At 44.1% G+C, this 27,500-nt stretch overlaps 2 protein-coding genes across 2 annotated transcripts in view; both read left to right on the top strand.

Moving 5' to 3' along the window:
- Window positions 1-20,140, top strand: part of LOC137307042 (homeobox protein Hox-C4-like) — a 141,177-nt gene extending 121,037 nt beyond the window's left edge. Inside the window, exon 8 of the transcript XR_010959005.1 lies at window positions 20,052-20,140. The gene's annotated coding sequence lies outside the window, so the exon portion shown is untranslated. The remainder of the gene's footprint in view (window positions 1-20,051) is intronic.
- Window positions 1-21,540, top strand: part of LOC137307041 (homeobox protein Hox-D3a-like) — a 107,966-nt gene extending 86,426 nt beyond the window's left edge. Inside the window, exons 3-4 of the mRNA XM_067976383.1 lie at window positions 17,698-18,480; window positions 20,052-21,540. Of these exons, the coding sequence (XP_067832484.1) occupies window positions 18,006-18,480; window positions 20,052-20,839 (1,263 nt within the window). The 5' untranslated portion in view covers window positions 17,698-18,005 and the 3' untranslated portion in view covers window positions 20,840-21,540. The remainder of the gene's footprint in view (window positions 1-17,697; window positions 18,481-20,051) is intronic.
- The last annotated feature ends 5,960 nt before the right edge of the window (window positions 21,541-27,500 follow it).

Here is a 27,500-nt window from a genome sequence, read left to right as displayed (position 1 = left end):
GAGGCCAAGAAACACAGAGAGAGAGAGACCGAGAAACACAGAGAGAGAGAGAAACAGAGAGAGAGAGAGAGAGAGAGACAGAGAAACACAGAGAGAGAGAGACCGAGAAACACAGAGAGGGATAACAGAGAAACAGAGAGAGAGAGAGACCGAGAAACACAGAGAGGGATAACAGAGAAACAGAGAGAGAGAGAGAGACAGAGAAACACAGAGAGAGACAGAGAAACACAGAGAGAGAGAGAGAGAGAAACACAGGGAGAGAGAGAGAAACAGAGAGAGAGAGAGACCGAGAAACACAGAGAGGGATAACAGAGAAACAGAGAGAGAGAGACAGAGAAACACAGAGAGAGAGAGACCGAGAAACAGAGAGAGAGAGAGAAATAACAGAGAAACACAGAGAGAGAGAGACCGAGAAACACAGAGAGGGATAACAGAGAGAGAGAGAGAGAGAGACAGAGAAACACAGAGAGAGAGAGACCGAGAAACACAGAGAGAGAGAGAAACAGAGTGAGAGAGAGAGACAGAGAAACAGAGAGAGAGAGAGACCGAGAAACACAGAGAGAGAGAGAAATAACAGAGAAACACAGAGAGAGAGACAGAGAAACGCAGAGAGAGATAACAGAGAAACAGAGAGAGAGAGAGAAATAACAGAGAAACAAAGAGAGATAAATAGCAGAGAAACAGAGAGAGAGAGAGACAGAGAAACACAGAGAGAGCGACAGAGAAACACACAGAGAGAGAAATAACAGAGAAACACAGAGAGAGATAACAGAGAAACACAGAGAGAGAGACAGAGAAACACAGAGAGAGATAACGGAGAAACAGAGAGAGAGAGAGAAATAACAGAGAAACACAGAGAGAGAGACAGAGAAACACAGAGAGAGAGAGAAATAACAGAGAAACACAGAGAGAGACAGAGAAACAGAGAGAGAGAGAAACACAGAGAGAGAAACAGAGAGAGATAACAGAGAAACAGAGAGAGAGAGAAACACAGAGAGATAACAGAGAAACACAGAGAGATAATGGAGAAACAGAGAGAGACCGAGAGAGATAAACAGAGAGAGAGAAAGAGAGACAGAGACCGACAGACAGATAGGCAGAAACAGAAAGAGAGGGAGAGAGGGCAGAGAGCGGGACAAGGAAAAAAGCGAACCCGGAAAGGGAATGGGAAAGTGCACAGAGCTAGAGAACGGCAGAGAAAGATTAAAAAGAGAGGAGAGAGAGAGAGAAATAGACAGAGAAAGTGGAAGGCAAGGGCGAGAATTGACAGAGAGAGAAAAGAGAATGATTATAGGAAAGATTGTAGAGGAAACAGGTCGGATAAAGACGGAAGAACGGACAGGAGAAAGTAAACAGAGAGGGGGGACATTGAGAGAAACTGAGTCGAAGAGCAGGAGACCGATTTGTAAAAGATTGGGAGAGTACAAAAGAGAGAAACGGGATGTAAGATCAGACGGAGAGGCGAAAACAAAAAGAGAGAAGGCAAAGAGAGCGAGAAAGAGAGAGACAGACAGAGAGAAAGGGAGAGACAGACAGACAGAGAGAAAGAGACAGACAGACGGACATAGGGAAAGAGAGAGACAGAGCGAAAGAGACAGACAGACAGACAGAGAGAAAGAGACAGACAGACAGACGGACATAGGGAAAGAGAGAGACAGAGCGAAAGAGACAGACAGACAGACAGAGAGAAAGAGACAGACAGACAGAGAGAGAGACAGACAGACAGACGGACATAGGGAAAGAGAGAGACAGAGCGAAAGAGACAGACAGACAGACAGAGAGAAAGGGAGAGACAGACAGACAGAGAGAAAGAGACAGACAGACAGACGGACATAGGGAAAGAGAGAGACAGAGCGAAAGAGACAGACAGACAGAGAGAAAGAGACAGACAGACAGACAGAGAGAAAGAGACAGACAGACAGACGGACATAGGGAAAGAGAGAGACAGAGCGAAAGAGACAGACAGACAGACAGAGAGAAAGAGACAGACAGACAGACAGAGAGAAAGAGACAGACAGACAGACGGACATAGGGAAAGAGAGAGACAGAGCGAAAGAGACAGACAGACAGACAGACAGAGAGAAAGAGAGAGACAGACAGACAGAGAGAAAGAGACAGACAGACAGACGGACATAGGGAAAGAGAGAGACAGAGCGAAAGAGACAGACAGACAGACAGAGAGAAAGAGAGAGACAGACAGACAAACAGAGAGAAAGAGACAGACAGACAGACAGACGGACATAGGGAAAGAGAGAGACAGAGCGAAAGAGACAGACAGACAGACAGACAGACAGACAGAGAGAAAGAGACAGACAGAGAAAAGGAGAGACAGACATAGAGAAAGAGACAGACAGACAGACGGACATAGGGAAAGAGAGAGACAGAGCGAAAGAGACAGACAGACAGACAGACAGAGAGAAAGAGACAGACAGACAGATGGACATAGGGAAAGAGAGAGACAGAGCGAAAGAGACAGACAGACAGAGAGACAGAGAAAAGGAGAGACAGACATAGAGAAAGAGACAGACAGACATAGAGAAAGAGAGAGACAAACAGAAAGAGACAGACAGACATAGAGAAAGAGAGAGACAAACAGAGAGAAAGAGACAGACAGACATAGAGAAAGAGAGAGACAGAGAGAAAAAGAGAGACAGACAGACATAGAGAAAGAGAGAGAGAGACAGACATAGAGAGAGAGACAGACAGACAGGCATAGAGAAAGGGAGAGAGAGACAGACATAGAGAAAGAGAGAGACAGACAGACATAGAGAAAGAGAGAGACAGACAAACATACATAGAGAGCGAGAAAGAGACAGGCATAGAGAAACAGACAGACATAGAGAAAGAGAGAGATAGACAGACAGGCATAGAGAAAGGGAGAGAGAGACAGACATAGAGAAAGAGAGAGACAGACAGGCATAGAGAAAGAGAGAGAGAGACAGGCATAGAGAAACAGACAGACAGACAGGCATAGAGAAAGAGAGAGACAGACAGGCATAGAGAAAGAGAGAAACAGACAGGCAGACATAGAGAAAGAGAGAGACAAACAAACACAGAGAAAGAGAGACAGACATAGAGAAAGAGAGAGACAGATAGACATGGAGACAGAGACAGGCGGACATGGAGAAGGAGACATGGAGCAGAGAGCGGGAAGGATGGAGGAGTTCCAGGTAGTAAGGCATCATGGGAGTGAATTGTTGTTATTGTTTTGGATGTGACTGATCCTGGGATTTGGCCACCTGTTCTAAATATGATCAGGAAATGAAACAGATAGTCAGTGAGGTCAGGTCCGGTGCTGCGACGGCCGAATGACATCAGTCTTCCAGCGACCCAATGAGATAAATCGTTCCACCTGCTTCTCACCTGGCCCCGATGTTGGAAGTAACCAAGGCGGGCCCGGGCATTTAAAGGGACATCCCCCGCAAGGCACAGGCTGGGGGCAGGCCTGGCAAATCAGATCACAAATTATCTCAAAGCTCATGACAGGGAGGAATCTCATCCGCGCACTGAAACCTGATGACAAGTTCAGTTGTCGAGGGCTTGCTGGAGAGAGAATGCAGTCAATATTTCCAAAAGTTTGGACACACAACGCGTGTTGTGTTATGAGGGGAGGGGGCCACATGTATTAGAGGGAGGGGGGAGGCATAATCTTACAGTTAGAACCAGACAATTTAGCAGTGAAACCAGGAAATAACTATTCACACAAAGGACAGCAAAAAATATGGGACTCTCTCTTCCAGAAGGCTGTGGATGCTGGGAGTCATTTTTAAGACTGGGATCGATAGATTTTTGTTGAGTGTCGAGGGATATGGAGCAGAGGGCGATAAATGGAGTTGAGGGACAGATCAGCCACTGTCTAATTGAATGGCGGAACAGACTCGAGGGGCTGAATGGCCTCCTCCTGTTCCTATATATTCACACATAAATACAGACTTTATATATATATTGCGATTGCGCGACTTTTAGAAGTTAAACACTGGTTTGATTACGCTTCTGCGAGTTTTTAGGAGAGATTATTAGAGGTTAATCGAGGTGTTCAAAATTATCAGGGCTTTTGATAGAGTAAATAGAGAGACTGTTTCCAGTGGCAGGAGGGTCGGTAACCAGAAGACACAGATTTAAGATAATTGGCAAAAGAGCCAGAGGGGGAGATAAGGACTTTTTTTTTACGCAGCGAGTTGTTATGTTTGAGTGTACAGGAGCAGGGATGTCTTACTGCAGTTATACAGGGCCTTGGTGAGACCACACCTGGAGTATTGTGTGCAGTTTTGGTCTCCTTATCTGAGGAAGGATGTCCTTGCCATGGAGGGAGTGCAACAAAGGTTTACCAGACTGATTCCTGGGATGGCAGGACTGACCTATGAGGAGAGATTGGGTCGACTAGGCCTATATTCACTCGAGTTTGGAAGAATGAGAGGTGATCTCATCGAAACATATAAAATTCTAACAGGACTAGACAGACTAGATGCAGGGAGGATGTTCCCGATGGCTGGGGAGTCCAGAACCAGGGGTCACAGTCTCAGGATACGGGATATGCCATTTAGAACCGAGATGAGGAGAAATGTCTTCACTCAGAGGGCGGTGAACCTGTGGAATTCTCTGCCCCAGAAGGCAGTGGAGGCCAAGTCATTAGATGTACTCAAGAAGGAGATGGATATATTTCTTAATGCTAAAGGGATCAAGGGATTTAGGGGGAAAAGCAGGAACAGGGAACTGAGTTAGACGATCAGCCATGATCATTTTGAATGGCGGAGCAGACCCGAAGGGCCGAATGGCCTAGCCTTGCTCCAAATGTCTATGTTTCTATGATCTGGAACGCGCTGCCTGAAAGGGGCGGTGGAAAGCAGATTCAATCGTAACTTTCAAAAAGGGAATTGGATAAATACTTGAAAAGGGAAAAAAAATGTAGGGCTATGGGGACAGAACTGGATGGGTGGGGGGGTGGTAGAGGGACTAATTGGATAGCTCTTTCTTTTTGGGTTTGGTTTTAATTTGCTTTCTGACCCCTGCCAGACTGCCCCCAAGACCCTGCTTCACGTTGTCTCGGCGCCAACACACCCGGCTTGCAAACAGGGGTGTCCACTGCGCGGGTTTTTCTTGCTCTCCCTCTCTCTCTCTCTGTTCTCGATTCCCCCAGCTGCGCGTTGGCTCTCTGAATTCGTGCATCTATCATCAAAATCACCGCGAGGCTGCACCTCCTCCGCTCCGCGTCCAAATAGCTCCGAGGTTTCAGTAATGCTTTGGTGACGGGCCGCCTGTTAGTCTACCAATACAACTGTCTCCTTAAAAAAAAATCGGCTTATCTTCTCTTGCAAGGATCCAAACCCTTTCCTGTTTAAACATTAGTCTTTAGTGTATTAACATTTCCAGCATTTTTAACTCTGTGTGGGTGGGTGTGAGAGAAAGTGTGTGTGTGTATGTGTGTGTGTCTACGTGCATATATATACATGATAGTGTGTGTGTGTATATGTTTGTATGCCTCTATGTGTGTGCGTGTGTGTATGTGTGTTTGTGTATTTGTGTGCCTCTGTATATATGTGTATATGTGTGTGTATATGTGTGCGTGCATGTGTATTTGTGTATGTGTCTATCTGTGTGTGTCTCTATATATGTGTATATGTTTGTGTATATATATGTGTGTATGCGTATGTGTCTGTGTTTGTGTGTCTGTGTATGTGTGTCTGTGTATATATGTATGTGTGTGTGCCTCTGTATATATGTGTGTGTGTATGTATATGTATGTGTCTATGTGTGTCCGTGTATGTGTGTGCCTGTATGTGTACATATGTATTATTTGTGTGTGTATGTGCCTATGTATGTCTGTGTATGTGTGTGTGTATATATGTATATTTGTGTGTGTATGTGTCTATGTGTGTCTGTGTATGTGTGTATATATGTATATTTGTGTGTGTGTCTGTGTATGTGTGTATATATGTATATTTGTGTGTGTATGTGTGTCTGTGTATGTGTGTGTATATATGTATATTTGTGTGTGTATGTATGTGTCTATGTGTGTCTGTGTATGTGTGTGTCTGTGTGTATATATGTATATTGGTGTGTCTGTGTATGTGTGTGTCTGTGTATATATGTATATTTGTGTGTGTGTATATGCCTATGTGTGTCTGTGTATGTGTGTATATATGTATATTTGTGTGTGTGTGTCTGTGTATGTGTGTATATATATGTATATTTGTGTGTCTGTGTATGTGTGTGTCTGTGTGTGTCTGTGTATGTGTGTGTCTGTGTGTGTCTGTGTCTGTGTATGTGTGTATATATGTATATTTGTGTGTCTATGTGTGTCTGTGTATGTGTGTGTCTGTGTATGTGTGTGTCTGTGTATGTGTGTGTCTCTCTGAGTAGGGGGACGTTTGAATGCCGACCAAGACCCCACCCTTCGTCCGATTGCCCCGAGCGTGTCGCATCTTTTAACGATTGCTGAAATAAATATACCTTCCTAAAGCGATACATTTCGGAGCACTTAATCCCCCCCGTCTGCATTCACCTCGCCGCTCTAACATCGCTTCGGTACATGCTGTCGTCTGGATGAAAATCTATTCCAATCTCAACCTTCACCTTCGTGTCCAGTAAACGGTTAAAACTGCAAGTCCCTGCCCAGTTAATGGATTGCACTAATGGAACTTGTGAGCAAATTGCCGGTTTCAGCTCTGCGCCCTGTGTCCCCGCCTGATTTGCACAAGAAGGATGTTGGGGTGACGTCAGGCGTTTGCATTTAAGTCCATTTCCATGTCGCGGTCAATCCCATCAAACAACTTCCCTCTTAAGTAGGAGCCCGTGACCCCAGGTGGTAAGATGCACCTCCTCCTCCTCTCCTTTTCCCACCGCCCTTTATCAACATTTCCGTCTCTCCACTCCAGCGGATCCTCCAGACCCCGAGAATATTGTTTTCAAAGGTTTGTGTTGGGTTTTCAGTATGAACCCTCATTCAAGCGGACAAAACTTTAAGATAAGCTGGAAGGGCACTTAGTAAGTGGTCGGTTAAACCCAGGGATGGATGGATGGATAGATAGACAGATAGATAGATACATACATAGATAGAGAGGTGATAGAGAGATAGGTAGAGAGGGAGAGATAGATAGATGCATACATACATAGATAGATACATAGAGAGGTGATAGAGAGGTAGTCATAGACAGATAGAGAGAGAGGGAGAGAGAGATAGATACATACATACATACATACATAGAGAGGTGATAGAGAGGTAGATGATAGCTAGATAGCTAGAGTAGATGGGTAGAGAGTAAATAGATAGATAAAGAGGCACTAGATAGATAGGGAGGCTATAGAGAGGTAGATGGTAGATAGATAGTTAGATAGATAGATAGATAGAGAGATAGTTAGATGGATAGATAGATAGATAGATAGATAGATAGATAGATAGATAGATAGATAGATAGATAGATAGAGAGGTAGACAGATAGAGAGATAGAGAGATAGTTAGATAGATCGATAGAGAGATAGATAGATAGATAGATAGATAGATAGATAGATAGATAGATAGATAGATAGATAGATAGATAGAGAGGTAAACAGATAGAGAGATAGAGAGATAGTTAGATAGATAGATAGATAGATAGATAGATAGATAGATAGATAGATAGATAGATAGAGAGGTAGACAGATAGAGAGATAGAGAGATAGTTAGATAGATAGATAGAGAGATAGATAGATAGATAGAGAGAGATAGAGAGATAGATAGATAGATAGATAGACAGATAGAGAGGTAGACAGATAGAGAGATAGAGAGATAGTTAGATAGATAGATAGATAGAGAGATAGATAGATAGATAGATAGAGAGAGATAGAGAGATAGATAGATAGATAGATAGATAGATAGACAGATAGAGAGGTAGACAGATAGAGAGATAGAGAGATAGTTAGATAGATAGGTAGAGAGATAGATAGATAGATAGATAGATAGAGAGAGATAGAGAGATAGAGAGATAGTTAGATGGATAGATAGATAGATAGATAGATAGATAGATAGATAGATAGATAGATAGACAGATAGAGAGATAGAGAGATAGATAGAGGGATAGATAGATAGATAGAGAGATAGATAGAGAGATAGATAGATAGATGGAGAGGTCGATGATAGATAGAGAGGTAGATAGATAGAGAGGTAGACAGATAGAGAGATAGAGAGATAGTTAGATGGATAGATAAACAGATAGAGAGATAGATAGATAGATGGATAGTTAGATGGAGAGGTCGATGATAGATAGAGAGGTAGATAGATAGACACGTTAGACTATCTACGACTACCTGTATCTATATATCAATCCATATATCTCTATCTGTCTATATATCTATTTATCTTCCTATCTATCTATCTCTAAACACATGCCAGCACCTAGGTGTACATTATATAAGTCTGATCAATTTACACACTTGTAACAGGGCGCTTAGATCCCAATGTTATTACATTGTTTAATGATGTCACACATTGAAGGAATTCAATGTCCCTGTGCGATTTGATAGTGTGAGTTTCAGTTCTTGGGGAGAGGGCGGATTATTTTTTTTTTGGGGGGGGAGTTTATTGGTAGAAAACAGCCTCTTCCAAACCTTACCCTACCATCTAGTTTAAAAGAATATCCCTCCGTGTAGCAGTCTAGGCTTCTTTTATTTAAGCACATAAAACATTAATTAGTATCAGCAGCAATTATTGTTATTAAAGTAAATCGTGCCATTTAATTACGGTGATAGATTTACAACTTTACGAATATTCTGCCTGTGTGCGTTTATTCTGGCCAAGGGGGTGTCTGCTGATGGACTGGGAAAAACCTTTGCATTTTCTTCACAAACTCGAAACACATCCTTCGATGCATCACCTCTAATACATTGCGTTACTTCTACTGGGTGCTGGAAAGATATACATTTTCCCATCCAAATCCACCACCCACCCCACATGCATCCAGTCCCAGCCCCTCCTCTCCCCAACCAACCCCCTCCCATCCCCACCTCAAAAGAATTACAAGGCGCCCTGGAATATTCTTAGGAACCTTCAGAGTTGGAGAGCTTACCTAGTATTTCAGTAAGTGATTGGTCCCTTCCTATATGTATATTTATTTGTATTATATGTGACTTGATTTTACTTGCTCATTTTATAATGTTCCATTTCTTTTTTAAACTGGCAAAAATGTTCCTAAGTATCTCTTTTTTTTTTAAATGAACGCTGTCACAATTTGTACGCGTCCTTTCTCTCTCTTTTTTGTTTCGCCATAGAGCTCGGTTAGGTTAAATTCCATTGTTTAAATCTTAGAATGGGTCCGAGGGATAGCAATGCGTGCGTACTGTGTGATGGGAAAGATTATTTGTCTCTGCCACAATTTGCCAGCCTGATTCTCTGCCGCACCTCCCGACACACGCAAACACACACGTGCATCTTATTTTTAAAAAAATGACAAGAGATGAGAGGTCACCTTTATCCCTTTGAAAAGTAACACGGACCAAGACTAAAGTTGGCGTGTGAACACATGGTCAAAACTGAACCTCAATACAGGCCTTGCTGAGCGACTGAGAGCCGGAGAGCCGCGTGCTGATCCGTAGATATATCCCAGGTCATTTTTTTTTAAAAAATGTATCGGCCAGGGATTTATTTATTTACGTCTATAAAAGAAAAATAACTTAGCTGGTAAATATTTCCTTCTGTGTGGTTTTTAACCCTACTTTTCGGTCCGGCGGATGAACTGGAGTAAGTAAGGAACTTAAAACAATTCTACAGGAGAGCGGCCGTGTAAAGCTACTGAGAGGTACTTATACATATATATATATATTAAAAAATCACACAGGATTGTGTATAACGTTTAATAAATTACTAGGTAGGGATGATTTAACTGCCTTCTGAACTCCCACACACAAACAAGAGAGATAGGAAACTCAAGACTGGCATTTTCTTACGCGAGGGATAATCTTTTACAACGTTACTGTCGTTTTCTGTGAACCTAAGTTGAAGGCACGTTTAAAACTTGGCTGCTTTTTATTTTAAAAAAATTTACTTTATTGCACGTGAATCGATCAATGATTTTTTTTGGGGGGGGGCTACATACTTTTAGAGTCGAGCTGTGGCTATTTTTAAAACGTAAATACATCGGGCAAAAAAAAACTTATGTTTCCGCCCTATCCGTTAATCGTTTGTTTAAGAAAGTCTTTAGAGCCCTATAACTAAAATACTGGGGAACCTCCTCGGATGTCAAAAATTCAGCAGTATAATTTGCAACAATAGGCGCTTCGCTGTGATAAATTATTCATGAATTCGCTACATGCAGATTAATGGCGCCGAACATTGCCATGAATAGCAACCAATATATTTTTTTTGAGGGGGGGGGGGGGCTATCTATTTTTTTACTGGCGTGTCCCCCTCCCTCTCCCCAAGACCAGCTCCGCAGTTTTGGGTCAGAGAGAAACTCAAATAATTTTAAAACTGCTTTTTTTATTATTATTTTAAAAGGAGAGCCAACTATAAATCAATATTTTATTGCAATTTGTGTTGGGAACATGTGTTCGTAGCCAGCGTGCTGTTTTATAAGCACTGCCTTCGTGTCAAGAGATTATTCTTGATGTCTTCTTGATCCCTTGCTATGTGCTTGTCATTTTGCACTTAAGCATTTGGTGTTTGAACCGTTATTTCATAAGCCAGGATTCCATGAGGCCGAATCTGGTATCCGTATAAAAGGACAAACCATTTTCTGTAAAAATAGAACCCCCATTTTTCCAAACCAGCCACATCTTCTGATATTGTCCTTTTTCAAAAAAAAAATCTCTCCGTGTCTTTCAAAAGTTTACAAATAAATCCTTCAGATAGGCCAAGTGGCAGGGATCTGTCATTTGTTCTTATTAATAATAAAACACCGCATACAAAGACAGCACGTTTTAAACTCGTTCGGTGTTCCTCGTTTTCGCAAAGATAAGGGAATTTTAAAAATGCAAAATAGACTGTAGCTTTTTTGATGAAGTAACAACTTCTGACTGTGTCCAACACTGTTTATACTGTCACTGGGGAGTGTGTATGTATGGTTATGTATGTGTAATTATGTATATATGTGTATGTGAGTATGTTTATGTATGTATAATTATATATATATATATATGTGTACACGTATGTATATATAATGATATAGGTATGTTTCTGTATGTATAATTATATATATACTCGTTTATGTATATATAATTATATAGGTATGTTTCTGTGTGTATAATTATATATATGTGTGTGCTTATAGAATCATAAAATCATAGAAAGGTTACAGCACGGAAGGAGGCCATTCGGCCCATCGAGTCCGTACCGGCTCTATGCAAGAGCAATCCAGCTAGTCCCACTCCCCCCGCCCTTTCCCCGTAGCCCTGCAATTTTTTTTTCCTTTCAAGTACTTATCCAGTTCCCTTTTGAAGGCCATGATTGAATCTGCCTCCACCACCCCCTCGGGCAGTGCATTCCAGATTTTCCTCGTCTTTGTATGTGTAATTATATATATATGTTCATGTGTATATAATTATATATGCTTGTTTGTATATATAATTTTATGTATATTTATGTCTGTGTGTAATTATATATATATATATATGTACACGTATGTATGTATGTTTATGAACGTCTATGTGGGTGTTTATGTATGTATAATTATATATACTCATGTATGTATAATTATATATACATGTATGTGTGTTTATGTATCTATAATTTATACGGCTATGTTTACATGTGTATAATTATATATATATATATGTATAATTATGTGTATCTAGTTTGTATATATATAATTATGTGTATAGTTATATACGTGTAATTATATATGTATGTTTCTGTATATATGGTTTTATATATGCGTTGTGTTTATATATGTATAATTATATGTGTATCTCCTATATCTCCAGTTTCTTATTAACATGTGCCTTAGCCGTGTGACTCAACGCCATCAGTTTAATGTTGATTTTACTGCTTCATTGGTACAAGCGCTAGGCCGAGAGTCTGCTAGAAACCTCGACCCTATCCCTTTCAAAACAAGTAAAGCGTGTTACAGACTGCAAGGGCGCAACGTGACCCGCTCACCCTATCGCTCATTATTTCTCACGTTGGGTGTACTGCGGATCTTTAATATAATGGGTGCCTGCCTGCTGAAAACCAGAGGTGGGGTTTCTCCTTTGTAAAACACGTAGGGAAATCAGCTGGCCGGCATAACTTTACTGGCCTCCTCTCTCAGGTTCTGTCCTAATTCCAACAAGAAAAGAAAATGAGGAAAAAAATCCACAAACGTGTATTTTTTTTCAGGCAGCGGTGTTAACGTGAGATATTTTTCCCCCCCCGCTTTGCGGTTTGTCATTCGGAGTGAGTTTTATTGACTGGCGAAGTATCGGTGACTTAACTGTTCTGATTTAAAGATCAAACATCTGACTTTTAAAGCCCTCCTTGAACTTTTCAAATTCCGACTTCAAATCGCCTGCTCTGCCTCCTCTGCTCTTACTTCGAGTTTATCGTCGTGGTTTTTTTCAGAACATGTGACGGATAGTTTGCTGCTAGTTAGTCAGGCATCGTGTTTATAGCCGAGGAGATAACTCAACTGGGGGGGGGGGGGGTGGGAAGGAACTAAATAGCCCAGAAAAATACATGGTTTATTAAAAAAAGTGAAGTTAAAGGCTCTTTAATGATTGATAAGAACAGCTTTCTTTCATCACTGAAGGGAATATTAAACCCAGATTAAATCATTTTAATTCGCGATTTCATCCGCATTAAAAATGAAACTTGGAGATACTTTTAAACGCATTTGAGCTGAAATTAGTTTTGAATTGGGGCCAGCCATTTATAGAGGAAGTTTTTTTTTAAATTATGAACAAGGATTATCATTTTAAAGCAGCGTTTCTTTAAAAATCGATTTTGAAAAATCATTTATTGTAATTTATCCTTCGGTATATAATCAGACTCATTTCTGTTCATCAAAATTCCCCCCCTCCCCCTATCGCTTTGGATCCATAAACACATTTTTTTTTAAAAAGGCATTCTGTAAATAATCGGACCTCCCCGCCTTTTCAGTGTGTGTTTGAGCCTCTGTGTTGTTGGGGCGTGATTGGGTTGAGAAACTTGCAGAGCTGCGGATTTTTGTGTGTGTGTGTGTGTGTGTGTGGCCTTAATGCTGACTCTTCCTACGCATCTTTCCAATTCTGCCGACTAGGGGGGAAATCTTTCAAATCGTGCCATTTACAACAGCGTAAAACCGGACCGCCACGACTCCGAAACCCCACAGTCAAGCGACTGCCCCACATCTCCCCGTGCAGGCGTGGGGCCAGTGAACGGCTTGGCTAACATGATGCCTGTCCGACAGCAGGGCCTTTAAAAACATTCCTTTTTAGACAAGTTAAATATTTGTTCGCATGCTTTGGTTGGGGTCTGCGCATTGAATTCGTGAAATATCGCCAGCGGTGATCTTTGCTAAGACACAGTGTGTTGTGTCTGTGTGTGTGAGAGAGAGGGATTCATTTATTGCATTGCAAACAAAAAAAATAGTATATATACTTTTTTTTCAATTATCAAATGGGCAAGCTACAATTTCATAATCATTTTTGTCAGCTGAAATCCACTGATTGTTTTCCAATATCTCATCAAAGCGCGCGGGTTCCCTTAACATGGAACTCCCTCCCCAATTTTTAATGCGAATCGTTGCAAGAATTTCACATTACATCTTCCTGGGTGACGCTTCGTTACGTCCGGTGCCCATGTTTTGCTCATTCCCTCCCTCCCTTCCCCCACTCTCCCCCCACCCCCTCCAAAAACGACCAGTAAATGGTAATAACCTCTTGAGGAATTATTCCTTTGAAGAAGTCGTCACGATAATCCAGTAGTTGTTTTCACGTTGTTTCTTTGAAGATTAGTTGAACTTTTGTGTGCGTTTTATTTTCACGTTTCTGTAGATTTATTTTATTCAATTGCTCTCTCTCTCTTTCTTCCCCTCTCTCTCTCTCTCTCCCTCGTTCCCGGCTTCGCTGTTCAGCTTTTTTAATAAGGTAAGGGCTGCGCGACACCCCAGGACTAAAACAGACTTTATTCTGCCGGTGATTTATTGGTCCCATCCAGGTTCAATCGGAGTTCACGCGGCACTCTCTCTCTCTCTCTCCCTCCTCTCTCTCTCGCTCTCGCTCGCTGTTTTTTTTAACAACACAAACCAAAGAACGAGATTTCGAAAGTCTTTTTCCTGACCAGAAATGCCTCCGTTACAATGCTGCTAACCTTTGAGTTCAAAACGCAGAAAGTTTTTGTTTTGTGTGAGAAAGAAACGCAAAAGAAAAAAAAAAGGGGAGGTGATTTTCAAGTTTTAATTCCGAGCTGATTTATAAGAGAGAAAAATACATGTATTGTTTTTTTTAAAAAATTGCAATTGGCTGCATTTTATTTTAAACAGCGATTCCTTTTTTAAAAAAATAAACTAAACTCTCGCGTGTTAAGGTGCGTTTGAAGATGGTCCCTCGCCCTCAGTTTAAATTTAAGGTACTGTTTGCAGAAAAAAAAACAATGATTCTACAACCGTCTGTGTGGGGAGGAAGGGGTTAAATGAGAGCTTCTGGTTTCCAAAAAAAAAAGAAACATGTTTTAAAAATTATTATTAATTATTGCGGTTTTAATGTAAGTCTAAATCCGCTGTTCCTCTTGAGGTCTCGCCGTTGGTTACTGTCTGTTTCAACTCTCATCGTGTCCATGTGAAGCCGGTTCTGCCCCCACCCCCGGGTTTCCTCAGCCCTAAAACCCCAACAGCAGCGAGTTCCGAAAGACCCTTTGATTTATTTATTTGCTTGTCTTAAAACACGATTAAAAATCAAAAGTTTCAAGCCGACAGGACGCTGGGGAGATGCGGGTTCACTCGGACGGCGGTTTCTGCTAACAGAGGAAAAATGAAAATACTTCACACTTTATTTTTGTTAAGAAAAAAGAGAGAGAGAGAGAGAGAGAACTGGTCTCCCTTTCTGTCGCGTTTAAGGAACTTTGGCCGGGTGTTCTACTGTACGAAATTCTTTACATAAACTTATCAGCGTGGATATAATCGGTTGAGGCGTCAGACAGTAACTTGTTCAAATGATTTTTCAAGAGCGTGTAAAATGTTTTTTTTTAAATGGGGGGGAGATGGGGGTTAGCGGTCCAAAGTCTGAGATTAAAAGTCGTTTTTAGTATATGACTTTAATATGCATCGACTAACTGGCGGCGGGCCTCGCCGTATCTCTGTTAACACGCTCTGCTCTCACACAATAGAACACTCGATAGCGAATGGTTAGAGAGGAGAGGCGTCTATATACATATATATATATATATATATATTCTGTTCTGCGGGTGTAGCATTTCTCCCCCGAATTATTATGTGGGGAATCACACGCACAGAAATAATTCCTTCCACCCTCCCAAAAAGCCTCTCCCATCAGTGAATGACTAATTCAGCATTTTAAAAAAAATAATTGCAGTTAACCTTAAAAAACACGACGTTTAAGTTAGAAAACACCAACAGAGGACAGAAACTGGGTCTGGGTGGGGGGGGCGGTGGGGGTTTCTCAGGGGCTAGAAAGGGAGAGGGGGGAAATTCAGGGGCATGTTTTTTTTTCATAATTGGAGCAATTTAAAGGACTGTCGAATTTTACATTTTGGCTGTCTCGGCAGCAAGATTGTAAGACAGGAGTGGAGGGAGAGACGTGAAATCGCTGTGTGTGTGTGTGTGTTTTTTTTTAAATCCTAAAATTGATGCCATCATTACATTTCTCTACTATGTAATCGTGTTACGATTTGCCTCTTTGAAAACCGCACTGGCGAGCTTCACACAACTCCTGTCAAAGGCGTCGAGAGAGTTTGATTTAAATGAGAGATTCCTTCTCCAATCTTAATTTCTCTCCCTCTCCGTAAAGGTTGAGTTAGTAACCGCTGACGCCGTGGTTTTTTTTTAAAAAAATCTAATTCAAGCAGGTAAATAATATATATATATATTTTTAAATGTCCCTTTTCGTGTCTGTGAGGTAAGAGGGAAGGAACAATACAGTAATCAAACGGGTGGTTGGCATCTCTCGGGACGAGGACGGATTTTAATTCTGAAGAGAGTTTTATTTTATATTATTTTTTTGTTTAAAAAATGACCCGGTCATTCTCCCCTCTGGCTGACGTCTCCCCTTCTCCGAAATAACAGCCTCGTTTCCTTTGTGTTCCCAGCCAAAACCTGGGAAGAACAATCCCTTCCCAAACAATAAACCGCTCCCCCCCCTGATGAATAATTGGAGAGTTAAAAAAAATGTTTTTCCCCTCTTATCTTTTTTTAAAATTAACAATTCTAAATTTGCGATTCTCCGACCGACCGCCTGAAGCTAATGTCCAACAAAGGCCGAGCCAATAAATAGTCTAGCGCTTGTGCTGTTGTGTTAAAATCGGGGAATATACCGACCGCTCGCCTTCTTTTCTTCGCTTGCATTCTCAATCTGTGATCATATTTTTCCCCCCTGCTTCTGGCGTTTAGATAGCTAAAACAATTTCGATAGCTAAAACAATTTTTTTTTAAAAAAAAAGCCTTTCCCCCTCTGATTGTTCCGTGCGGAAACATTTACAAAATCCGGGTTTCAAAATATCCAGGCAAAACACACACACACACACACACACACAACCACAGAAAAACAAGAAACTTTATTTTAATTCATCTTGCGCGAGCTGTTAACATGTGGCTTTTTTTTTAAAATCCTGCAATTCGTTCGTGTTCGTATTATTTTTTTCTCTCTCCCTCTCTGTCTCAGTCTCTCTGCCTCTTCCTCTGTCTCTCTCTCTCTCTCTCTTGCTCTCTGTCTCTCTCTTGCTCTCTGTCCCTCTCTTACCTTTGTCTGTCTCTCTGTCCCTCTCTGACTCTCTGTCTGTCTCTCTCTCTTGCTCTCTGTCTGTCTCTCTGTCTCTCTCTGTCTGTCTCTCTCTCTTGCTCTTTGTCTGTCTCTCTGTCCCTCTCTGTCTCTCTGTCCCTCTCTGTCTCTCTGTCCCTCTCTGTCTCTCTGTCTGTCTCTCTCTCTTGCTCTTTGCCTGTCTCTCTGTCCCTCTCTGTCTCTCTGTCTCCGTCTCTCTCTTGCTCTCTGTCCCTCTCTGTCTGTCTCTGTCTGTCTCCTCTCTCTCTCGCTCTCTGTCAGTCCCCCTCTCTTCCTCTCTTTCCCCCTGTCTCCCTCCTCCATCTCCCTCTACACTTTAAAACATACGATCGCTTTCTCTCAAAACACACACTCGCACTCTCTCACGCACACATCCTCTCACACCTACTCACACTCACTCTCACGCACACATACTCACTCTCTGTCACGCACATACACACACACACACTCTCTCACACACTCACAGTCACTCACTAGATCTGTGAATGGAAACTGAGAGCACGAATGTTGAAAAATTGTTGGACTGTAACCTGGTGTTGTAAGATTCTTTGTATTTTTTTAAAGCTCATGTGTGTTTGCTTTGAACAGCTCGCAAACCTATCAGATGTGAACTTTTATTACTCTGCATTGTTAGGAAAATCTCTCTCGTCCTTTGTTGCTTTTCACCAGTCCATTCTCTCTATCTCTCTCTCTCTCTCACACAAGTCGCTGTTCACAGGTGTAACGTCAAGCAGGAGGAAGTTCACAGAATCTAATTCAGTCGAATTAATGCTCTGTTTTGTGTTTTTTCTCTCTCCCCTCTGTTGTAAATATTGTCAGCAGGTTTGGAGCGGTGGCTGAGAGCGCCGGGAGAGGGGGAAATCTTACGGATCAGGATGCGACGCCCGCTTTAGCCCTGTTCCAACCATTAAAAGCCCCTCTACAGAGCCGGAGTGGACCCCCGTCACCCTCGCCCCATTGGTGAACGTTGCTGTCACGTATTGTGGGGTGGGGTCGCTAGGGGGGGGGGGCGGGGGCAATTAATTGAATCTCGGTGTCGAGACCGCCCCCCCCCCCTCTTGACGGGGGAGGACCCGGAGCAAAGGCGGCAGGTTGAGGAGGAAGAGGAGGAGGAGGAGAAAAAAACCATGCAAAAGACCCTTTTCTGCGAGAACACGGCGTTGTTTGGTAGTTGGCCGTGCCAAGAGTCCAATGGCTACATCTCCCACCGCCAATACCATCCAACCGCCCAGCGCCACAACCAGCCCGACTGCCACCGGCCTCCGTGCTCCTTCCAGCCGCCGGACCCTCTCACCGACACGACCTCCGCTCCCCTTCCAAGCCACCAAGCCGGCGACCCGCCTTCCGCCCTGCGCCCCACCCTGGGTCGCTGTCAGCTGCCGGCCGAGACCCGACCGGGCGGCCCGGCTCCTCACTCGCCGTCTGTTGGTCATCCGGACGGCGGCGGCGACTCGGGCCGATCCAGCCCGGACGGGACGGTGTCAGCTTCTGCAGCCGCCGGGGTCTCGGACGACAACGGGGCCGCCCCAAAACAGATATTCCCTTGGATGAAAGACACCCGCCATAACGGCAAGCAAAGGCCACACTGCTCCCTTCTTGCAGGTATTACACACAGTAGAGTCCTGATAAACATCCTCTCACACTTGTCTCTCTCTCTCTCTGTCTCTGTCTCTCTCCCTTCTGTCTTGTGCTGTCCCCCGTCGCCTCCTTCCCCAATTATCACCCCTGTCCTCAATTTCCTCATTTCGCTCCCAACCCTCCGCATTAAAGACTCCTCTCCCGCCAACAGCCAACAAAAAAATATTTTAATGAGATTCAGAGCCAGGCGACCTGTCTGATTATTCATCAGTTTTGTTTGGCGGCGTCCGATAGCAGCTATTGTATGGAATTTTCTGTTGACATGGACGCATTCTATTCCTCTCTGTGTCTCTGTCTGTCTGCCTCTGTCTGTCTCTCTGATCTTGGAATCGTTAATGACCCAATGCATAATTTAACGGGGAGCAAAGTGGAAGAATGTCGCTAAGGTGTGTGTATATGTGTATCTGTGTATCTGTGTGTGTGTATATGTGTATCTATGTGTGTGTATATGTGTATCTATGTGTGTGTATATGTGTATCTATGTGTGTGTGTATGCGTATCTATGTGTGTGTGTATATGCGTATCTATGTGTGTGTATATGTGTATCTATGTGTGTATATATGTGTATCTATGTGTGTGTACCTGTGTGTATGCGTATATGTGTGCGTACCTGTGTTTATGTGTATCTGTGTGTACCTGTGTGTGAGTGTACCTGTGTGTGTGTGTACCTGTGTATATGTGTATCTGTGTGTGTACCTTTGTGTGTATGCGTACCTGTGTGTGTGCGTTTGTGTACCTGTGTGTATGTATATATTTATGTGCATATATTTGTATGTGTGTGAATCTGTGTGTATTTCTGTGTGTCTCTTTCTATGTATATATCTGTGTGTATATGTGTATCTGTGTGTATGTATATGTATATGTGTATCTGTGTGTGTGTGCCTGTGTGTACCTGTGTATATCTGTGTGTGTGTCTGTGTGTATCTGTGTGTGTACCTGTGAGTATTTGTGTGTATGTCTGTGTGTACCTGTGTGAGTACCTGTGTGTATCTGTGTATGTATGTGTGTCTGTGCGTATCTGTGTGTGTATGTGTGTGTCTGTGTGTATCTGTGTGTGAGTACCTGTGTGTATCTGTGTATGTGTGTGTGTGTATCTGTGCATGTACCTGTGTGTGTATGTGTGTGTGTGTCTGTGTGTATGTGTGTGAGTACCTGTGTGTATGTGTGTATGTGTATCTGTGCATGTACCTGTGTGTGTATGTGTGTATGTGTCTGTGTGTATGTGTGTGAGTACCTGTGTGTATCTGTGTGTGTGTATCTGTGTGTGTATCTGTGTGTGTATGTGTGTCTGTATGTAGAAAGTTTGGCTTTTTGAGACATGTCTAATTTTATATAATAAATCTACTGAGAGACTGGGATCAAGGGCAGATTAGGGTTAGTGGACCGGGTAGTTTTGTGATTTAGTACCCAGAATGAATCGCATCCGCAGGGAAAAGGGGCCGGGCTGGAATTTCTCTTTTTTTTTTAACCAAAAATGTTTTATTTTTTTTTGGTTTTCCCTTAAATTGCGTGGGGGTTTTTTTTTTTGATTTCAGGAGAAGCCGACGGACAGGCCAGCTCGCCCGGCCCCGCTTCCAAGAGAGCCCGCACGGCTTACACGAGCGCCCAGTTGGTGGAACTGGAGAAGGAGTTTCACTATAGCCGTTACCTCTGCCGGCCCCGCCGCCTGGAGATGGCCGGCCTCCTCAGCCTGTCCGAGCGGCAGATCAAGATTTGGTTTCAGAACCGCCGCATGAAGTACAAGAAGGACGTCAAGAGCAAGGGAGGGGGCTGCTCGTCCGCTGGCCCGTCTCCGGCGCTCAGCCCCCCGCCGCTCAACCCCGCCGCCTTCACCAACCAGGTACCCCTGTCAAGTGAGAGCGGACATCAGGCGCCAATGACTGACCCTTACAATAAGCCTCGCGTCAACATGTACGGCCTCGCTGCTTACTCGGCGCCGCTCTACGACTCCCCTCCCTCCCAGGAGCGGTACGGCGACGGCGGGGGGTCCGACTTCGACCAGGTCGCGGCGCACGGCGGAGCCTTCGGGAACCCCGGCCTGCAAGTCAGCCCCGGTTACACCGGGGGCACCTTTGCGGGGGACGCCCTGCCCAACGTCTACGGCCTCCCTCACCCCTCCGCCTCCTCCTCCTCCTCCTCCTCCACCTCTGCCTCAACCACCACCGCCAGCCTGGACTACAGCGACTGCCCCGCCCAGGCAAGCGGCATCAAGCACAGGCCGCCGCACCGAGCCTGTGATCTTCACCCCTCTTACCCGGATTTGAACTCGCATCCGGCGCCTCAGGGACCCGCTCACGAAGCCCTGAAACTCACCCATCTGTAGGAGCACTTGGCGGCCTAACTTTTCTGGTGAGCTCGGGACAATTAGCCGGTACAAGTTCATATATATGTGTGTGTGAGATCCAGTATATATAACACATATGTGTAGTTTATATACATGTTATATATTATACAGGGTATATATTGTTATATATTGTATATGTTATATATTATATAAGTTATGTGCGTTATATGTGTTATATATATTATATACAAGCTACACGCATACTATATATATTACAGGCATATATTTTATTTATATATTATATATATGTATGTAATATATAACTTATATGTGTGGGGACTTTATATATACATATATATGGACTTTATATATATATATATATAATCTTCTATCGGTCTAAATCACACAGTCTAACATGACACTCCTACAACAGGGTACAATAAACACTCAACTTGTGTCTGACCTCGACAGCAATCTCTGTCCTCCTTAAAGGGCCAAGCCTTGCTGTTGTTGAAATTATTTTTTTTTCAAAATGTTCCAAATCCAAATTGTTTCTTTCTCTCTCTCCCTCTCTTTGATCCACTCGCTTCGAGAATTCCAATCCCCCTGTACCAGCCCGCATCTTTTGGAGGGGTGGAAGTTAGGGTCGAGTAGGTTAAGGTGGGGGTAGAGTAGGGTAGAGTAGAGTAGAGTGGGGGTAGAGTAGGGTAGAGTAGGGTAGAGTAGGGTAGGGTAGAGTAGGGTAGAGTAGGGTAGAGTAGGGTAAGGTGGGGGTAGAGTAGGGTAGGGTAGGGTAAGGTGGGGGTAGAGTAGGGTAGGGTAGGGTAAGGTGGGGGTAGAGTAGGGTAAGGTGGGGGTAGAGTAGGGTAAGGTGGGGGTAGAGTAGGGTAGGGTAGGGTAGAGTAGGGTAGAGTAGGGTAGAGTAGGGTAAGGTGGGGGTAGAGTAGGGTAGGGTAGGGTAAGGTGGGGGTAGAGTAGGGTAGGGTAGGGTAAGGTGGGGGTAGAGTAGGGTAGGGTAGAGTAGGGTAGGGTAGGGTAAGGTGGGGGTAGAGTAGGGTAGGGTAGGGTAAGGTGGGGGTAGAGTAGGGTAGGGTAGAGTAGGGTAGAGTAGGGTAGGGTAGGGTAAGGTGGGGGTAGAGTAGGGTAGGGTGGGGGTAGAGTAGGGTAGGGTAGGGTAAGGTGGGGGTAGAGTAGGGTAAGGTGGGGGTAGAGTAGGGTAGGGTAGGGTAAGGTGGGGGTAGAGTAGGGTAGGGTAGGGTAAGGTGGGGGTAGAGTAGGGTAGGGTGGGGGTAGAATAGGGTAAGGTGGGGGTAGAGTAGGGTAGGGTAGGGTAAGGTGGGGGTAGAGTAGGGTAAGGTGGGGGTAGAGTAGGGTAGGGTAGGGTAAGGTGGGGGTAGAGTAGGGTAAGGTGGGGGTAGAGTAGGGTAAGGTGGGGGTAGAGTAGGGTAGGGTAGGGTAAGGTGGGGGTAGAGTAGGGTAGGGTAGGGTAAGGTGGGGGTAGAGTAGGGTAGGTTAGGGTAAGGTGGGGGTAGAGTAGGGTAAGGTGGGGGTAGAGTAGGGTAGGGTGGGGGTAGAGTAGGGTAGGGTAGGGTAAGGTGGGGGTAGAGTAGGGTAGGGTAGGGTAAGGTGGGGGTAGAGTAGGGTAGGGTAGGGTAAGGTGGGGGTAGAGTAGGGTAAGGTGGGGGTAGAGTAGGGTAAGGTGGGGGTAGAGTAGGGTAGGGTAGGGTAAGGTGGGGGTAGAGTAGGGTAGGGTAGGGTAAGGTGGGGGTAGAGTAGGGTAAGGTGGGGGTAGAGTAGGGTAGGGTGGGGGTAGAGTAGAGTAAGGTAGAGTGGGGTAGAATAGGATTGGGTAGGTAGAGTGGGGTAGGATAGATAGATTATGGTAGAGTGGGGCATAGAACAGGGTAGAGTAGATTTGTGTAGGGTAGGGTTGAATAGGATAGGGTAGGGTAGGTAGAGTGGGGCAGGGTAGGGGGATTAGGGTAGAGTGGGGTATAGACTAGGTTAGAGTCCTGTAGGGTAGTGTAAAATAGGATAGGGTAGGCTAGGTAGAGTGAGGTAGGGTAGAGTAGGTAGATTAGGGTAGAGTGGGGTATAGAGTAGGATAGGGTAGGGTAGGTAGAGTGGGGTAGGGTAGAGGGATTAGGGTAGAGTGGGGTATAGAGTAGGGTAGAGTCGTGTCGGGTAGGGTTGAATGGGATGGGGTAGGGGATTAGGGTAGAGTGGGGTATAGGGTAGAGTCGTGTAGGGTAGGGTTGAATGGGATGGGGTAGGGGATTAGGGTAGAGTGGGGTATAGGGTAGAGTCGTGTCGGGTAGGGTTGAATGGGATAGGGTAGGGGATTAGGGTAGAGTGGGGTATAGGGTAGAGTCGTGTCGGGTAGGGTTGAATGGGATAGGGTAGGGGATTAGGGTAGAGTGGGGTATAGAGTAGGGTAGAGTCGTGTAGGGTAGGGTTGAATGGGATAGGGTAGGGGATTAGGGTAGAGTGGGGTATAGAGTAGGGTAGAGTCGTGTAGGGTAGGGTTGAATGGGATGGGGTAGGGGATTAGGGTAGAGTGGGGTATAGAGTAGGGTAGAGTCGTGTAGGGTAGGGTTGAATGGGATGGGGTAGGGGATTAGGGTAGAGTGGGGTATAGGGTAGGGTAGAGTCGTGTCGGGTAGGGTTGAATGGGATAGGGTAGGGAGAATAACTTTGTCTTGTCACTTTATCGCTTTAAAAAATCGGACGACTTTTAGACATCACCGGGTACGTAGAAAAAAAGTTTTTAAGAATATATAATTTCTCGCTCTAAATATCTAACACTAGGCCTTTGAGTTATATTGATTATTTTTTGGTATTCTAACAGCGCGGGAAATTTAGGATTTGCTTTAACGCCGAGATTATTACACTGTCTGGAGTGTGTGTGGGTAGTGATGAGACCGAGGTACATTTTTATTTAAATTAATGTCCGTCCTGTTTACCCGCTACTGTTAACTCAAACGAGCCGAGAGAGAGAGAGAGAGTGAGGGATAAACAAGTTTATTGGTGGGGGAATCGTCACCTCGCAATGATCCCTGTTCAAAAAAGCAGCTTGGATTTGTTTTTTTTTCCTAATAGATTTGACTCTAGTCAGTGCAACCCCTCGATCAGAGCGTTTATACTTTAGATAGTTGAACCCCCGTGCACTCCCACTCCTGATCCAATTCTCTAAGAAGATAAAACCAGCTCCTCTTCCCCCGCCCCAACGCTACCCCGTTTCGCTCTCTTTTTTTTTCCCTGCAAATGTCAGCACTGATTGTAATTTTCAATTTAACCCCAGGACAGCAGGGGGGGAAAACCCACACGAATCGCAGCTCGAAAACCGCTTGATTTTTCACTGTGTGTGCGTGTGTGCATTTTTAAAGTAAGTTTCTTTTTTTAAAAAAAAGAAAAGTTCAAAGCGACGGGACTAGCCACCAGATTAAAGCCTCCAAAACCCGCCTGTGATATTCTGCAGTTATAATTTTCACCTCAAACACACACGTCTATCGCGATTGTGGAATTAAGTGCTGAATTTTATTTTTGCACTATGTACAGTCATAGAGTCATAGAGTCATACAGCACGGATAGAGGCCCTTCGGCCCATCGTGTCCGCGCCGGCCATCAAGCCCTGTCTAATCTAATCCCATATTCCAGCATTTGGTCCGTAGCCTTGTATGCTATGGCATTTCAAGTGCTCATCCAAATGCTTCTTGAATGTTGTGAGGGTTCCTGCCTCCACAACCCTCTCAGGCAGTGAGTTCCAGACTCCAACCACCCTCTGGGTGAAAAAGTTCTTTCTCAAGTCCCCTCTAAACCTCCCGCCTTTTACCTTGAATCTATGTCCCCTTGTTATAGAACCCTCAACGAAGGGAAAAAGCTCCTTAGTATCTATCCTATCTGTGCCCCTCATAATTTTGTACAGTTGCAAGAGTTTTCATTTCGGGGTGTGTGTGTGTGTGTGAGGGAGGGAGGAGACTTTCTTCTTGTTGTCGGTGGTGTTTTCCAAATATTCGCACATTTTACAGGCCTGTCTGTTCCCCTTTCTTTCGCTCTTGGAGTTCAGATTTAATTCTGCGAGACGAGACTTTTGGAGTTGTGTGGGGTTTTTTTTTAAAAAAAACTCCTTTCTGAACGCGTTTACGTTTCAGTTCCAAAAACGAATCTTGAAATCTTAATCAAAAGTAATTTAAGATCCAACCACGCCACACGGTTCTTTTTTTTCCCAACAATTAAAAAAAAACGCATCCCTTTAAGTGGAAATATATTTGCAAAGAGAGAGGGAGAAAATGTATATAATTTTACAAAGTAGCTCTCGCGTCGACGCAAAGTTATGGTTGCATCCTACGTGTCTTGTAAATTGCTGTGATTTAAGTCCTGGAAGGATAGAAGACTGTAGAAATATATAGAAGATACTAAGGAATTCCTTTTTCTAATTTTTATTCGGTTTTTTTTGGAAGTAATTTTATTGGTGTACTTTTAATAAAAGTTCGCCCTGGAAAGAATACGGAATCTTTTTTTTTCAATCTTTTGTTTGGTGATGTGTGTTTGCTAAACTCACAGGACTCTCTCTCTCTCTCTCCATGACTGAGATTTCCATCTTGTGGGCACACTGTTCGCCCTCCCTTAACCCTCATCCATCATTCCAACATCACAGAGTCCTTTTAACTGGCAGCTAGTCTGAGAGAGGGGCCTAACACTTTTTTTTTTCCACGCACAATGGTTCTGAAGACTTCAGCCCCACCGAAAATAAACTTGTCCTCAGACACACTCCGCCACAAAAAAAAAAATCTCTCCATCACCCCCACCCCATCACCCTCTCCCACACACACACACACACACACACACAGAGAAAACCAGGATTTGATGAATTTTAAGACAACGCCACCTCTAAAGTCCACACTTCCATAAACGAGGCGAGCTGGTCTCCCAAACAGAGAGGAAACAGGATAAGAGGGTGGGGGCGGGCGAGGTGGTATATCAGAACCGTGGGGGGAAGGGGCGGCTTGGAGTAAATCTTGTAGCCCTCCCCCGTGAACTCTAACGTCATCTCATTAACATGCCACCTAATAAATTAATCTGTCACGTTTATCCACCCCCCCACCTTGTGTTTTTTTTTAAAGTTGTCTCATGCTTTTTTTTTTGCAACTTAATTCTCAGTTTGCACAACCTTAAAAAGCAAGCGATGGCGATCACGGACTGGTACAGCAGAGGAGGGAGGGAGGCGGGGGGGGGGGGGCCCATTCGGCCCATCGTGTCTGTGCTGGCTCTTTTGAAAGAGCTCAATTAGACTCACTATCCCCACGCTCTTTCTCCCAAAGCCCTGCAATTTATTTTCTTTTTCAAGTATTTATCCAGTTCCCACTTTTTGAAAGTTATGATTGAATCTGCTCCCTTTCAGGCAGCGCGTTCCAGATCGTAATAAGCCCCTGTGTTTAAAATACAAAATTAATTCTCCTCATCTCCCCCCACCCCCCTTCTCTGGTTCTCTTGGCAATTATCTTAAATCTGTGTGTCCTCCCGCCACTGGAAAACAGTTTCTCCCCATCGGCTCTCATCGCCCCCCCCCACGCCTTCAGCATCAATCCGCACGCCAGGAGCAATTGCAACCAGCGGAATCGGGCGATCCGCATCCGCCTTGAATTTAAGCAAAATCTAAATGGGAGGATGTAGGTGGGTTTCTGGTGAGAATGCTCAAGGCGCGGGGTCCAACGCTCTTAAAAACAATTTTTTTTTTTACACAGCCATGAATCGAGTAGTTTTTTTTTTGCACAAGGCTCTTCCAGTCAGTTCGTCCTCTGTCTCTGCTCCCACTGTCCCGCCTCTTGATTTATTCTTTAAATAAACTCTGCTGATCGCCCCAAAGCCGAGTTTTCATTGACGCCGATTTATTTAAAAAATCCAGTTCACTGCGTCTTTTTTTAAAAAATTTTTTTAACCAATTCTGCAAAGTTTTCATTCCGGGCTGCGGGCTGAGCGCAGTTCAAAAAACATTCTCCACGCTGAATCTGAACGTCCCACACACACACCCCGAGCAAAAGTGGGGGTGAGAGATGGATGTGCGTTCAGGGAATGAACACAAAGGTCTTCCGCCATTGTCAAACTGTGTCCGAGCTTCAGGGAACAATTGAGGCGCCAAGTTTCTGGTTTTTCTGGGGTCAGTTTCTGTGTGTTTATATATTTTCTGTTTAATTCTCAATCCGGCTTTGCTAAATAACTTACGGCGCTGAGAAGGGCGGGAAGAGCCTCGGGTTCGCGTTAATTGTTTTTATACATTTGGTATTTTTGTTTCACAAAAGAGGACACGTTCATAATTTTCTTCTTTGACTCAAAAAAGCCTCCCGCCCGCGCTTATCTCCGGCCCCCGGGGCCGAGCCGTTCTTTGGGCAAATCTGTAAAAGCAGATTTTTATTTTTGTTTTTTTTTGTGTCCTGAGTGACAGGTTCGGTTCTGACACCGGCCTCTCCCTAAAGCGTTCGGGAGTCACAGGAGAGCGGGTTTTAAGAAAAGATAAAGTGGGGTGGCGGGGGGGGAATAAAGCTGTGCCGAATCAGATGGATTTATTTGTGGCAAATCCGTGCGCAATCGGCGTGCATCGATCAAAGGAAATTGGGAAACGGTAAAAGTAAGAACTAAGTTGGTCGGTCGGTCGGGACTGAGAGCTGCCGAGTGGCGAAATCTCGCTTCCTCCAGGTTGCAG

This window comes from Heptranchias perlo, chromosome X (assembly GCF_035084215.1).
Source record: "Heptranchias perlo isolate sHepPer1 chromosome X, sHepPer1.hap1, whole genome shotgun sequence".
NCBI classification, from domain to species: Eukaryota; Metazoa; Chordata; class Chondrichthyes; order Hexanchiformes; family Hexanchidae; genus Heptranchias; species Heptranchias perlo.
Note: the sequence above shows the minus strand (reverse complement) of the source record. Positions and strands in the feature narration are given on the sequence as shown.